This window comes from Mauremys mutica, chromosome 26 (genome assembly GCF_020497125.1).
Source record: "Mauremys mutica isolate MM-2020 ecotype Southern chromosome 26, ASM2049712v1, whole genome shotgun sequence".
In the NCBI taxonomy this organism is placed as follows: Eukaryota; Metazoa; Chordata; order Testudines; family Geoemydidae; genus Mauremys; species Mauremys mutica.
In genome coordinates this window covers 12,888,710-12,902,991 of record NC_059097.1, presented here as the reverse complement: position 1 = coordinate 12,902,991, position 14,282 = coordinate 12,888,710, and the positions used below count along the sequence as shown (strand labels likewise).

The window sequence follows — 14,282 nt, the reverse complement described above, 5'->3', positions numbered from 1 at the left end:
CTCCTGAATTCTAGCGGCTAATTTCCGAGCATTCTCCACACCCAGGGATTTTCATACTCCCTCCCGTTACACCTGACTCACTGGATTCCCTAACGCTGCACTATGCGCTTTCCTGACATCTAACAGTGGTGAGATCCTGCAATCAGTGATATCCCTGCCCTTCCTATTCGCTTTCTCCGCTGAACCCCACCAGCCCATGCTGACTGTTCCCAGATTGCCCAGGACTCTCGCATTGTCTCTGGACCTCTCTGTCAGCAAGAAGCAGAGCCCGGGAGACTTGCCCTCTGTCTGGAGTCTTCACTTTCTGAGGCGTTCATTTACCGTCTGTGTGTTTTAGGAGCCTCTTTGCTAATGAGTGTCTGTGACGTTACCCAGGGTACGCTCTGGACTGTTGAACAGCTGTCCCCCGTCACTTCTCCAGCCTGGGGTGCCTTTCCACGCTGCTTTGCTGTGAGAGCAGTCACTCCTGGGCAGCCGACACACATTCTCCAGCATGTCACTCGCAGTATTGAGTGCTGCTACTCAGCCACTCGTGAATGATGTCAGGCCTCAGCTGAACTGGGTATCTGGCCTGTCACCACCATGCCCAGAGGGGCTCCCCTCCCCCTTCCCCTGTCACAAAGGCCGTGAGGAACCCTGCTCAGGCAAGGTGTGAACATTAAACCCAGGGGCGTGGGGAAATCCTGAGGGGGAGAGGAATATCCCAGCCCACCACTAAGAGGAAGTAGAGAACCCACTGAGCTGGAGAAGGAGCTCTGTCACACTTTATATACGCAGTGTTTCTATTTTAACACACAGTTTAACAGGACAATAATGTTCAGCGTATTATGAGTTTCCAAATTATGCCTGACAAGGCATACTTGGTACAAAATATATCATAATTTTGCAAAAGAGTGAATACAGGGTTACAGACTGTTGCAGTGTCTGTCTGTGTGTGTTCCTAGCAGATGTGTGTGTATTTTAATCCCTCATGAGCAGAGTGTTCTGCACCTTTGAGGACCTGGGGAGCTGGCCCTGGGATTTCACTGGTTTACTAAGGACTGCGTTTTAAATCAATAATTATTTTTCATGATAAAGTCTTATGAATTCACCTGATCTCCTTTGTTTTCTTTCGTCTGAGCAGGGTTACCAGTTTCCAAACTTAATGTGATCTCCGAGGTGGAAGAAGGGGAAGAGCCGTGGGTCCCAGACCTCCGGGATTCAGAGGAAAGAGAGATCCTCAGAGATCCCTGCACGGGTGAGGAACATTTAACCAACTCAGGATCTGTAAGTGCCTGAGCAAAAAATCTGGGGATACCCTACAAAGAGCTTGGGAGGTCTCAGTTCAGGATTGACCCCAGCAGGTGTTGTATCGTCAGGGCAGATACAGCTCATGGCGTCCTACAGATCCTAATGGACACCCGGCAGTAGCTTCCTCCCTTCCGTCTGAGCATTTGGATGGGATGTGAAGGCAGAATTTGGGAGAATTCAGTGCCTGTTTTTTGACATCTCTCCAGCACTTATTTTGGTTTGCTCTTCCCTTCTCCAGCCCAGTTTGAGGTTTCTGTCTCTGTCCCAGCAGGTGACGCGATGGTGAGTGAGAATGAGGAGCAGAATTCTCAGCAGGAAGATACTGAGCAAGTGGAACTACACGGAGCATTATCAAAAATATCCAAAAGGAACATGTGCAGAAGTCATGAGGAGGGAAAAGCCTGTGAGATAGAGACAGAGCAGGGAAACCAGCCAGGGGAGAAATTGAGTACATTAATTTACTGTTGGGGAACTCACAAGGACCACAAAGAAACCACAGTCCAGCAGAAAATCCTCAGAGGAAAGAGAAAATACACGTGCACTGAGTGTGGAGACAACTTCAGTGACTGCCCAGCCCTTATTAAACATCAGAGACTCCACACGGGAGAGAAACTCTACCAATGCTGCAAGTGCGGGAAAACCTTCAATCAAATGTCACACCTCACTCAACATGAGATAATCCACACTGGGGAGAGACCCTATGAATGTAGAGAGTGTGGGAAAGCCTTCAATCGCAGCTCACACCTCACTCAACATCGGAGAATCCACGTGGGAGAGAGACCCTATGAATGCTGTGAGTGCGGGAAAACCTTCAATTGCAGCTCACATCTCACTCGACATCGGAGAATCCACATGGGAGAGAGACCCTATGAATGCTTTGAGTGTGGGAAAACCTTCAATTGCAGCTCACAGCTCACTAGACATGAGATAATCCACACAGGAGAGAGACCCTATGAATGTAGAGAGTGCGGGAAAACCTTCACCCTCAGCTCGTATCTCACTACACATGAGCGAATGCACAGGGGGGAGAGGCCCTTTCAGTGCTCTCAGTGTGGGAAAAGCTTTACTCGGAGCTCATCCCTCATTAGACATGAGAGAATGCACACGGGAGAGAGACCCTATAAATGCTGTGAGTGCGGGAAAAGCTTCACGTCCAGCTCAAACCTTATTCAGCATCAGCGAATCCACACCGGGGAGAGGCCCTATGAATGTGGCGAGTGCGGGAAAGCCTTCAATTGCAGCTCAGAGCTCACTAGACATGAGAGAATCCACACAGGAGAGAGACCTCATGTATGCAGAGAGTGTGGGAAAACCTTCACTCTCAGGTCAGATCTTACTACCCATGAGAGAATCCACACAGGGGAGAGGCCCTTTCAGTGCTCTCAGTGCGGGAAAACCTTCACTAGGAGCTCAGACCTTACTAGACATGCGAGAATCCACACAGGAGAGAGACCCTATGAATGCTGTGAGTGCGGGAAAAGCTTCATTTCCAGCTCAAAGCTTATTCAGCATCAGAGAATCCACACCGGGGAGAGGCCCTATAAATGTGGAGAGTGCGGGAAAACCTTCAGTTGCAGTTCAAAGCTCACTAGACATGAGAGAATGCACAGGGGGGAGAGACCTTATGAGTGCCGGGAGTGCGGGAAAACCTTCACTTACAGCTCAGATCTTACTGCCCATGAGAGAATCCACACAGGGGAGAGGCCCTTTCAGTGCTCTCATTGTGGGAAAACCTTCACTAGGAGCTCAGACATCACTAGACATCACAGAATCCACACGGGAGAGAGACCCTATGAATGTTGTGAGTGCGGGAAAAGCTTCATTTCCACCTCAAACCTCATTAAACATCAGCGAATCCACACTGGGGAGAAGCCCTATAAATGTGGTGAGTGCGGGAAAGCCTTCAATTGCGGCTCACAGCTCACTAGACATGAGAGAATCCACACGGGAGAGAGACCCCATGAATGCTGAGAGTGCGGGGAAACCTATCCTCACAGCTCAGATCTTACTAACATGAGAGAATCCCCCGGGAGAGAGAGACCCCATGAATGCTGAGAGTGCGGGGAAAGCTTCACTGACAGTTCAAATGTTGCTCAACATCAGAGAATCCTCACAGGCGAGAAATCCTATGAATGCTCTGAGTACGGGAAAACCTTCACTCTCAGCTCACACCGTACTAGATATTGGAGAATCCACACGGGAGAGAGATCCTATTAATGTGAATTTGGGAAAACCTTCAGTCAAAGCTCACACCTCAGTACTGGGGCTGTCCATTAATCACGTGAGTTAACTACGATTAACTCAAAAAATGAATTGCGATTAAAGAAATTAATCGTGATTATTCACAGTTTTGATCGCGCTGTTAAACAATAGAATACCAATTGCCATCCAAAAGTATTTAAATACATGGTATTCTGTGATTGTTTAACGGTGCAATTAATCATTATTTTTTGTAATCACTACTCACTGCACATCAGAGAATCCACACGGGAGAAGGCTCCTATAAACGCTGCGCGTGTGGGAAAACCTTCAATTGCAGCCCCCAGCTCACTTGACAGCGGAGAATCGACACGGGAAAGAGACCCCTTGAATGCTGTGAGTGTGAGAAAAACTTCACTCGGAGCTCAGCCCTTATCGGAATCGGCAAGGGAGTTAAACATCATAAAGACCTCTAGGGCTATCAATACATTTTTTTCTTTAACACTTTCGCTGTAGTGACCTTTAAAGCTGTGCGAACCATTTGCATCAGCATTATCCCTCAGCTTGTCCAGGTGATTTGCTCATTTTTCCCTTGGGCAGCTCACCCTTTTCTGGGGTGGACCCGATTGTCCTTTCTAGCCACTCCGTTGTCCCCTGAGTAACAGGAGTTTGTGTCTCCTTCCATGAAACAAGGAGCATCACATTTATACCGTTCCTCTTATTGTACGGTTATTTTTTTATAGTCACCAGTGATACAGATTGTATCATTCTCAGTTGTTCTCCCATTGCTGTGGAGTGTGCTCAATGGCATTTTTGGACCCTTTTTTTCATTTATGATACATTTAAATATAATGAAGAGAAGCAGGAGCAGAAAAACAATGTCATTTCAGCCTCTGTGACCCTGGAAGGAGATGGGGAGATTCAGAGAGATCCCCTCCTTCCCCATCATTCCAGAACTGTTACCGCCTCTCTGAGCCAGGCAGAGTTTATCTTCTTCACAGTCTGTCGCTCCACCTCTCAGAGTGTCGTGTGGTGCCGTGTTCTCAGCTGTCTGGGCTTGGAGGAGATGCTTTGACTTGTTTAATCAGTCGTGGGGAGATGAAAGTGTCAGTTCCTGGAAGGGGAATTCAACTGGATCCCAAACACAGAGTGATCCTTTGGATTTTAAATCCCAGTTTCCGTTTATTGGCAAAGCCACTTTGGGGAAGGTTAGATGTTTTTTGCCCACATTATGAGGCTGTTAGGATGCTAAAACTTTTGCATATAACATAACTCAGTAATGAGACACTGCTGAGTGAAGCAGGTTTGAGTGGATCAGAGGAGAATCTGATGGGAGAATCTCTTGTCTTAATTCTGAGTCATCAGATGTAACCTGTTCTGGAATTTCACTGGGTATTTTCATTTTCATTTAGTCTATCCGAGAGGTGGGTTTCTCTCTTTCCCGAAGGCTGGTTGGTCACCCAGCTGGAGATTTGTTTAGTTGGACAGGCTGGAGCTCAGATTTATTGGAGACTTCGAGACACATGACCATTCGCTAAAGTCATGACTTCTCACTTCAGTGCTGCTTTCCCCCCGATCCCTCCATGACGACGTGGAGAAAGTTCAGGTGCAGTTCTGTCAACAGGAGCGAACTCTCCAGTTCACTGGCCATGCTAATAAAGCAGCAGCCGTGATTTAAAATGGTGAACAGCAGCAGACCCAAACTGTGCAACTAACTGAAGCAAGCGCAGATGATCACAGTGGAGTTCAATTGTTTAAGCCAGCGGTTCTCAGACTTCGTTTCACCGTGACCCCCTTCTAACAACAACAATTGCTACAGGATTCACACACACACACCCCCGGCAGAAGCTGAAGTCAGAGAGCTTCAGCCCCAGGCAGCAGGGCTTGGGCTTCAGTCCAGGGTCTAACGCCAGCCCTGGCGATCCCCTTAAACCGGTTTGGGAACTGCTGGTTTAGTCAGTATTGTCTCAGATGATCCGGGGAAGAGAATTCCACAGTAACTGACTGGGAACTAGACAAAATGCCCATGTGCAGTATTCGGTTCCCAGAGCATGTGTAAGCCAGGCCCTGCGAAGGTGGCTCCTAGCTAGTCCTGTGCTATGGGAAATGCTGCCCTTCACGACGCAGATGTGGAGGAAATAGAAGTGGGGGGTTGGTTTGTTTTTGTTGAATTTACCCTAACCAATGTCACAGCAAGGATCTTTCTAGCAGCTGGAAGTATAAAAGAGGGAGAACAACATCATCACTGGCCTCTCCCCACCTCATATCAACACCTGGAAGATTGTCTGGAGGACAAAGGCTTTGAACGAGGAGCTTGGTCCCAGGCTGGAAGGGAGCTCAGTCTGAGTACTGAGAGCTGTGAGCTGCCTCTAACGTCTGTTAGGGGGAGAGACTGTTCGAGTCAAATCTTGCTTAGTCTGTTACAGTTCGAATTTAGACTCTGTTTCTATTTTTATTTGGTAGGTAACCCATTTTTCTCTCTAAGCCTGTTACTTATAGTCACTTCAAATCTGTCTGTAGTTAATAAATCTGTTTTATATTTGACCTAAACCAGTGTGGTTCTGGTTGAAGTGCCTGGGGAATCTCTCCTCAGGTTACAAAGGCTGGTGCAGGGCCATGTCCCTTGGAAGAAGTGGCAAATTAATTAATGAGCTTGCACTGTCCAAGGGAGGCTGGAGCAGTGTAAGACGGTATGTTTCTGGGGCGTAAGGCTGGGGTGATTGGCTGGTGCCTCTCCGTATTTTCCATGAGTGACTCAGGGAGCATTCATGCAATTTAGCTGGGTGCAGGGCTCCATGTGCCAATGGCTGAGTGATCACAGGACCGGTTGAGATTTGCTGCTTGTCACTGGCACAGCATTGAGAGAGACAACCCAGGCAGGAGAGTTAAGGAGGCACAGCGGTCCCACAGTGCCAGGCTGTACCGGGGGGAGCCCATTGCAGGGAGTTAGGTCGGTATAACCATTGCTCAGGGCTGTGGATTTTTCAAACCCTGAGCAGTGTCGTTATACCGATATAGGACTGTAGTACCTTAGGTCGACCTATTGCTGTGTCTACACCACGCTGGTTTGACGGGAGAAACTCTCCCATTGACTTACCTTATGCTTCTCGTTCGGGTGCAGTACCGGAGTCGACGAGAGAGCGACTGGCGGTTGTTTCAGTGGGTCTAGTGAACACCCGCTAAATCAACCCCCGGTGGATCAGTCGCCGCAGCGTCGATTCACCGGTAAGTAGATACAAGCCCTTAAAAAATAAAGGAGATGAAAAAGCCAAGAGCTGGAAAAAGCCAGCGAGAGCTGCTTCCGCGTGGTGGTTTGGGTCTGAGCACTCTCCTGAGTATTCATGCCAGTGCCCAACCTGTGCCTAAATCTAACGTCCTCACCCCCATAATATCGGGGTGCACTTCTCCTATAGGCTAGCACAGTCATACCTGTTAATGCCAATGAGCTCGTTCTCGAAACCTGTTGCACAAACCAGTTTCTAGTCGTTACGTCCATGTTCTTGTGGTTACCGCTAAGTCCCAAATGTCTTAGGGAGACATGTTCAGTTCCCCAAAAGCCAAAAGGGGAACCATTAGGCCATTTATCTGTGCCAAAGGTCACAAGCCAAACTTATGCTGGGTTGGGGAGTGGGGAGGATGGGGGTGCAGGGGGTGGAGCTGGAGGAGGGGCGGGATGAGCGCGGGTCAGTATCCGCAGGACACAGGCTGGGTCCAGAGCAGCGCGCGGGGGGCTGCCGGGAAGTGGGCGCGGGTCAGAGCAGCGCGGGGGGGGCTGCCGGGAGGTGGGCGGGGCCAGAGCAGCGCGCGGGGGGCTGCCGGGAGGTGGGCGGGGCCGGAGCAGCGCGGGGGGGGCTGCCGGGAGGTGGGCGGGGCCGTTGGAACGTCCCGTACGCTGCTGCGACTGCCCCAACGGCTGCATCTCGCAATGGCCTCTCCCACCCTAATGTGGTGCATCACGTCCAGCCTCTGCTGTTCCCCGCCTGACGTTCGCCCCTGCCCGGTGCGCTGAGGCCGGGGAAGCGGGTAAGGGCAGTGGGGGGGCGCGATGGGGGAGGAGAGCGAGGCTGGGGGAGGGATGGAGAGCGGGACCGGAGGGGGGGCAGAGAGTGGGGCCGGGTGGGGGGGGGTTGCTGGGGGGGGAACGGGGCTGTGCGGGGGGCTCGCCTATCCCCTCCCCCCACCGCTACCCCCTTCCCACCTCCAGCGACCTGCCAGTCCCCCATCTCTGGCCCCCCGAAAGCCGTTCCTGGCCCGTTTTCTCAGCAGATCTCAAAGACGGGAAGAAAACACCCTAAACACTGTGCCCCCTTTTCTCTCTCGGTGTCTGTTACTAATGGAATGTGCCCAGCGATTCCCCCCGTCTCTCTAATGCTAAAATACCCACCACATCTCCAATTTACCCCTTTTCTCGGCTCCTTCAGCCTGGGTGTCCCCTCTGTGCAAGTGTCGCCCCCTTTTCTCTAGTCGTTTATCAGATATTGCTGTGAAACGCAGCCCGATTGTACCTCCTCTCCACCCCGACGTAAAACCCCTCCGCTTTCCCACTGGCCTCTCGACTATTCAAACCTGGATCCAAAAATCCCTCACATTTCGGCCCTGTTCTCCTCCACTTCTGATCTCAGATCTCAGGTTTTGCCTCTTTCTGTGTCATCATCAAACGTCAGTTAAAAATCCTCTCGGGCTTGGGGCTGTTCCCCAGGTTCCTAAATCCCAGCAACTTCCCCTTCCTTGGAGGGAGCCTGTTCCCTGAGTCATTCTCCGTCCTGGAGGTTGCAGGGGGTTAAATTGCCCAATGATCATCTTCCCTCGTTTATCTTTCTTAAAAGGTTTTCCCCTGAAAGAGACCAGCCCCAGAGGCCTCCCCCTGTTTGGGGGATCAGTGGGTCCCGGCTGGTAGCAGGAGAGTTGGCAGGACCCTTTTCTCTGCTCCAGCCGACACGGGGTGAGGGGGTCGCTCTGAGTGCAGCCTGGGGCCAGAAGTTTCCCAAACCCCATGACATTATTTTAAAAATAATGTAAAAGTTCACATTTCTTATCACTAGGAAATAATGGCCACCATGGATCCACCCCATCAGGGGCTGCTTCCCACAGTGCTAAGATGCAGCCACCTCTGGGGTGGATCCATGGTGGCCATTATTTCCTAGTGATAAGAAATGTGAACTTTTAAATTATTTTGGTTCTCCTGTTAAAGCAGCACCCCCCCCCCCAGGGCTCCCTCTGCCTGTGCGACTGGCCGGCATGGGGTGGTGATAACTTTCTGTCCACTTATCAAGCACCGTGAGGTGAAACCACCACCGATTTCTGCTTCTCTCCCCTCTGGAAAACTGCAGGGACTTCCGGTTCTGTGGGGAAAATTCTCGCCCTGAGTCCTTGTCCCAGATCTGGGGCTGAGGGAGGTGGGAAGGGGGTTAGTAGCCCCACCCAGGGATCTGCTGAAGAGGATTCTGGCCCCATCCTTTCTGAACTGTGCTTCTGGTGTCACTGAGACCAGTGTTAATCCACAGTCCGGGAGGACTCAGGTTTCAGCTTCATCTCCCCTGCAAGGCGGAGCTCAGGCTACTGAGGCTGACGCCCTCTGACTTCGGCTTCCGTGGCTTGGGGCAGGGGTCGTGTCGTAATTTTTGTTGTCAGACGGGGGTCACGGTGCAATGAAGCCTGAGACCCGCTGGCTCAAACAACTGAACTCCACCGTGATCATCTGCACTTGCTTCAGTTAGTTGGGGTTCTGCTGCTGTTCACCATTGCCCAGTGGAGATTTTAAATCACGGCTGCTGCTTTATTAGCATGGCCAGTGAATTGGAGCGTTCGCTCCTGTTCACAGAACTGCACCTGAACTTTCTCCAGGTCATCATGGAGGGACGGGGGGAAAGCAGCACTGAAGTGAGAAGTCATGACTTTAGCGAATGGTCATGTGTCTCGAAGTCTCCAATAAATCTGAGCTCCAGCCTGTCCAGCTGGGTGACCAACCAGCCTTCGGGAAAGATAGAAACCCACCTCACAGAGAGGCAGACGACATGAAAATGAAAGAGTCAAGTGACCTTTCAGAGCAGGTTACGTCTGGTGACTCAGAATTAGGACAAGAGATTCTCCCACCACATTCTCCTCTGATCCTTTCAAGCCTGCTCCATTTAGCACTGATTTTTGGCGAGGGGACGCCCCGGAGCGGGAGGCAGGAGAGGGGGTCCCGGTTCCACCTCTATATCAAGTCCAGTCCATGTTTCCTTTCTTCTTCCTTCCCCTCCATTGCTTTACCTTGCAGTTCCAGGACCCTTAGGTGTGCAGCTTCCTGGCTGGCGTTCTCTGCTCCGGTCTGCAGGCGCTGTAATGCCCTGTGTCCCCTGTGTTCTTTCCCCTTCTCTTCTGCCTGCAACCTGCACACATCCAGCTTCTTACTAGTCTCACTTTCATGCAGTTTCCTGTTTTTCTCTCCCTACTTCCCTTGCCCGAAATAAGGAAACAGAAAATAACCGGTAACTTCTTTGACTGATCTTCAGCCACTACATTTAAAACTCACATAAAATCACCACCAGTGTCTCAGAGCAGCCAGCTGTGCATATGATCCTGCTCAACTGTGCCACTATGATGGGTTCCCCCCTGGGGTGCCACCTGGCACTGGGATCCCACTGAGACCCCCTGACCCACCAGCCTGGGTTTCCACTCACACTGTACTGCTGTGACAAGCTGCCAACCCCTCTAGGCTTCACAATGCGCTTCCACCAGCGCACATACGGGTAGCGAGTGACACACTGTAAGCGTCCGCTGCTGGGGGTTCGCCCCTCCCTGGGTGGCTGGGAGCCAGGCCGCCTCACTTCACGAGTCCGGTGCGTTGGTGAATTAGCCTGGTGGGCCAGGGAACGGCCAGGAGCTCAGGCCCTCCGGCAGGGGCTGAACAAACAGCTCAGTAGTTTAAGAAGCCCAGGCTCCGGGCCCTGAGCGTCGGGGCGAGGGGGAGACGGCCACCCGTGAGTGGGGTGGCGGGGGGGACGCAGGCCAGGCCACTCCTCTGCGTCCCAGCCCGGGGCCCTACCAGCGGCAGGCCGTCTGCTGCTGTGTCAGTGGGGATCCTGGCCGCTCTGGGTGTGGTGCAGCCAGACTAGGGTCGGCTGCCCCCGGGCTACTTCCGACCTCCCCCTCTGCCGGTACCTCTGTCTCGGCGGCGTCTTCCGCAGCGTCCCACACCATGGGCTCCTCGGGGTCCCTTTGTACCGGTCGGCTTAGGGGCTCTTCCAGCGTCGGGTCGGCGTCCAGTCTCCGCAGGTATGGCCAGTCCTCGGGTCGGTCGCAGGCGGCCGGAGTCTCCCCAGCGGGAGCTGGGGCACCAGCGTCTGGCCTCTCCGGCGGCCAGGCAGCTGCTGAGCCCTGGGGCTCGGCTTTTATACTTCCTGCCCTGCGCCGTGACCTCTGGGGGGCGGGCGCAGGCTCCAGTGACTCCGCCCACTTTGGCGTCCGTAGGGACTCGTCCCTCTCTGGAGCGGCTGGGAGCCAGGCCGCCTCACTACACACACCCGGCTGCAGTTACACACACACGGGTTCTTTAAGCGGTCCCTGCCGAGGGAGGCACAGCTAAGGCACCACCCCCACCCCCGGAGGGTAAACCCAAAATTATACCGCCTTGCACTGCACAGAGAACTGTACAGCGTAAGCTCATGAAATTCGCCTCCTCCCTCAATGAGGAGAGCAATACACAACAGCTTTCTGCTCCAAGATATGACTTCCCACACACTGGTTTTAGACAAACAAAAACAAGTTTATTAACCACAGAAGATAGATTTTAAGTCGTGTGGAAGAAAAGTAGTTATAAGAGATAGCAAATAGATCAAAGCAGATTACCTAGCAAATAAAAATCACAATTTAAACTTAATATACTAAAGAGATTGGATATGAGTAGCAAATTCTCACCCTAGATGATGATTTAAGCTGGTTGCAGAGATTCTTAAGGGACTGAACAAGCAGTAGGACTGAGTGGACTTTTAGACTGTAAAGTTTTACATTGTTTTGTTTTTGAGTGCAGATCTGTAACAAAAAAAATCTACATCTGTAAGTTGCACTTTCATGATAGAGATTGCTCTACATTACTAGTATTAGATGGACTGAAAAATACTATATTTTCTTTATCATTTTTACAGTACAGATAGCTGTGAGAAAAATAATATCAACTGAGCACTGTACACTTTGTATTCTGTGTTGTAGGTGAAATCAATATATTTGAAAATATAGAAAGATATCCACAAATATTTAATAAAGTCAATTGGTAGTCTATTGTTTAAGTGCTATTAAAACTGTGAATAATCACGATTAATTTTTGTAATCGTGATTAACTTTTTGAGCAAATTGCATGAGTTAACTGTAATTAATGGACCTAGTACTGAGGTATGAGCTTTGAATGAAGGTTTTCCCGCACTCACAACATTCATAGGATCTCTCTCTCGTGGGGATTCTCCAACATCTAATAAGATGCGAGCTGAGAGTGAAGGTTTTCCCACACTTGCAGCATTCACAGGATTTCTCCCGTGTGGATTCTCTCATCTGAGCTGTGAGGATAGGTTTCCCCGCACTCTCAGCATTCATGGGGTCTCTCTCCCGTGTGGATTCTCTCATGTCTAGTGAGCTGTGAGCCGCAATTGAAGGCTTTCCCGCACTCACCACATTTATAGGGCCTCTCCCCAGTGTGGATTCGCTGATGTTTAATGAGGTTTGAGGTGGAAATGAAGCTTTTCCCGCACTCACAGCATTCATAGGGTCTCTCTCCCGTGTGGATTCTCTCATGTCTAGTGACATCTGAGCTCCTAGTGAAGCTTTTCCCGCACTGAGAGCACTGAAAGGGCCTCTCCCCTGTGTGGATTCTCTCATGGGCAGTAAGATCGGAGCTGTAAGTGAAGGTTTTCCCACACTCACGGCATTCATAAGGTCTCTCCCCCCTGTGCATTCTCTCATGTCTAGTGAGCTTTGAACTGCAACTGAAGGTTTTCCCGCACTCACGGCATTTATAGGGACTTTCCCCGGTGTGAATTCTCTGATGCTGAATAAGTTTTGAGCTGGCAATGAAGCTTTTCCCGCACTCACAGCATTCATAGGGTCTCTCTCCTGTGTGGATTCTCACATGTCTAGTAAGGTCTGAGCTCCTAGTGAAGGTTTTCCCGCACTGAGAGCACTGAAAGGGCCTCTCCCCTGTGTGGATTCTCTCATGGGTAGTAAGATCTGACCTGAGAGTGAAGGTTTTCCCACACTCTCTGCATACATGGGGTCTCTCTCCTGTGTGAATTCTCTCATGTCTAGTGAGCTCTGAGCTGCAATTGAAGGCTTTCCCGCACTCGCCACATTCATAGGGCCTCTCCCCAGTGTGGATTCTCTGATGCTGAATAAGGTTTGAGCTGGATGTGAAGCTTTTCCCGCACTCACAGCATTTATAGGGTCTCTCTCCCGTGTGCATTCTCTCATGTCTAATGAGGGATGAGCTCCGAGTAAAGCTTTGCGCACACTGAGAGCACTGAAAGGGCCTCTCCCCCCTGTGCATTCGCTCATGTGTGGTGAGATACGAGCTGAGGGTGAAGGTTTTCCCACACTCTCTGCATACATGGGGTCTCTCTCCTGTGTGGATTATCTCATGTCGAGTGAGGTGTGAGATGCGATTGAAGGTTTTCCCGCACTTGCAGCATTCGTAGAATTTCTCTCCCGTGTGGAGTCTCTGATGTTTAATAAGGGCTGAGCAGTCACTGAAGTTGTCCCCACACTCAGTGCATGTGTATTTTCTCTTTCCTCTGAGGATTTTCTGCTGGACTGTGGTTTCTTTCAGGTCCCTGTGAGTTTCCCAAGGGTAAATTACTTTTCTCATTTTCTCCCCTGGCTGGTTTCCCTGCTCACTCTCTGGACTGCGCTGAACCTCACAGGCTGTTCCCTGCTCATGACTCCTGGACACGTCCGCTTTGGAGCTTTGCGATAAGGCTCCGTCTGATTCCACTTGCTCAGGATCTTCCTGCTGAGAATTCTGCTCCTCATTCTCACTCACCATCGCGTCACCCGCTGGGACAGAGACAGAAACCTCAAACTGGGCTGGAGAAGGGAAGAGCAAACCAAAATAAGTGCTGGAGAGATGTCAAAAAACAGGCACTGAATTCTCCCAAACTCTTCCCCCAAATTCTGCCTTCACATCCCATCCAAATGCTCAGACGGAAGGGAGGAAGCTATGAGCTATATCTGCCCTGACGATATGACACCTGCTGGGGACAATCCTGAACCGAGCGCTCCCAAACTCTTTGTAGGGTATCCCCAGATTTTTTGCTCAGGCACTTACAGATTCTGAGTTGGTTAAATGTTTCCTCACCTGTGCAGAGAGATCTCAGGATCTCTCTTTCCTCTGAACCCTGGAGGTCTGGGACCCACGGCTCTGCCCCTTGTTCCAGCTGGGAGATATCAGGTTTGGAAACTGGAAACCCTACTCAGAAGAAAGAAAACAAAGGAGATCAGGTGAATTTATATGATTTTGTCATGAAAAATAATTATTAATTTAAAACGCAGTCCTTAGTAAACCAGTGAAATCCCAGGGCCAGCTCCCCAGGTCCTCAAAGATGCAGAACACTCTGCTTAAGAGGGATTGAAATACACACATATCTGCTAGGGTCACACACAGACACTGTGACAGTCTGTAACCCTGTATCCACTCTTTTGCAAAATTATGATATATTTTATACGAAGTGTGCCTTGTCAGGCATCATTTGGAAACTCATAACATGCTGAACATTATTGTCTTGTTAAACTGTGTGTTAAAATAGAAACACTGCATATATAGTGTGACA

The 14,282-nt window shown here is 50.5% G+C and overlaps 2 protein-coding genes across 2 annotated transcripts; one reads left to right on the top strand and one right to left on the bottom strand.

Moving 5' to 3' along the window:
- Window positions 1-577: 577 nt before the first annotated feature.
- On the top strand, window positions 578-6,030 carry LOC123356647 (zinc finger protein 345-like). The gene is made up of 2 exons (XM_045000024.1): window positions 578-1,237; window positions 1,562-6,030. The coding sequence occupies exon 2, from the start codon at window positions 1,570-1,572 to the stop codon at window positions 3,259-3,261; it is 1,692 nt and encodes a 563-aa protein (XP_044855959.1). The 5' UTR covers window positions 578-1,237; window positions 1,562-1,569; the 3' UTR covers window positions 3,262-6,030.
- Window positions 6,031-11,241: 5,211 nt separating this feature from the next.
- On the bottom strand, window positions 11,242-13,877 carry LOC123356658 (zinc finger protein 501-like). The gene is made up of 2 exons (XM_045000047.1): window positions 13,811-13,877; window positions 11,242-13,539 (listed from the first exon to the last, which is right to left on the bottom strand). The coding sequence occupies exon 2, from the start codon at window positions 13,496-13,498 to the stop codon at window positions 12,047-12,049; it is 1,452 nt and encodes a 483-aa protein (XP_044855982.1). The 5' UTR covers window positions 13,499-13,539; window positions 13,811-13,877; the 3' UTR covers window positions 11,242-12,046.
- Between the last annotated feature and the right edge of the window lie 405 nt (window positions 13,878-14,282).

Excerpts from the sequence above, each read along its gene's own strand:
- LOC123356647 (XM_045000024.1), top strand. The coding sequence starts at position 1,570 with ATGGTGAGTGAGAATGAGGAGCAGAATTCTCAGCAGGAAGATACTGAG.
- LOC123356658 (XM_045000047.1), bottom strand. The coding sequence starts at position 13,498 with ATGGTGAGTGAGAATGAGGAGCAGAATTCTCAGCAGGAAGATCCTGAG.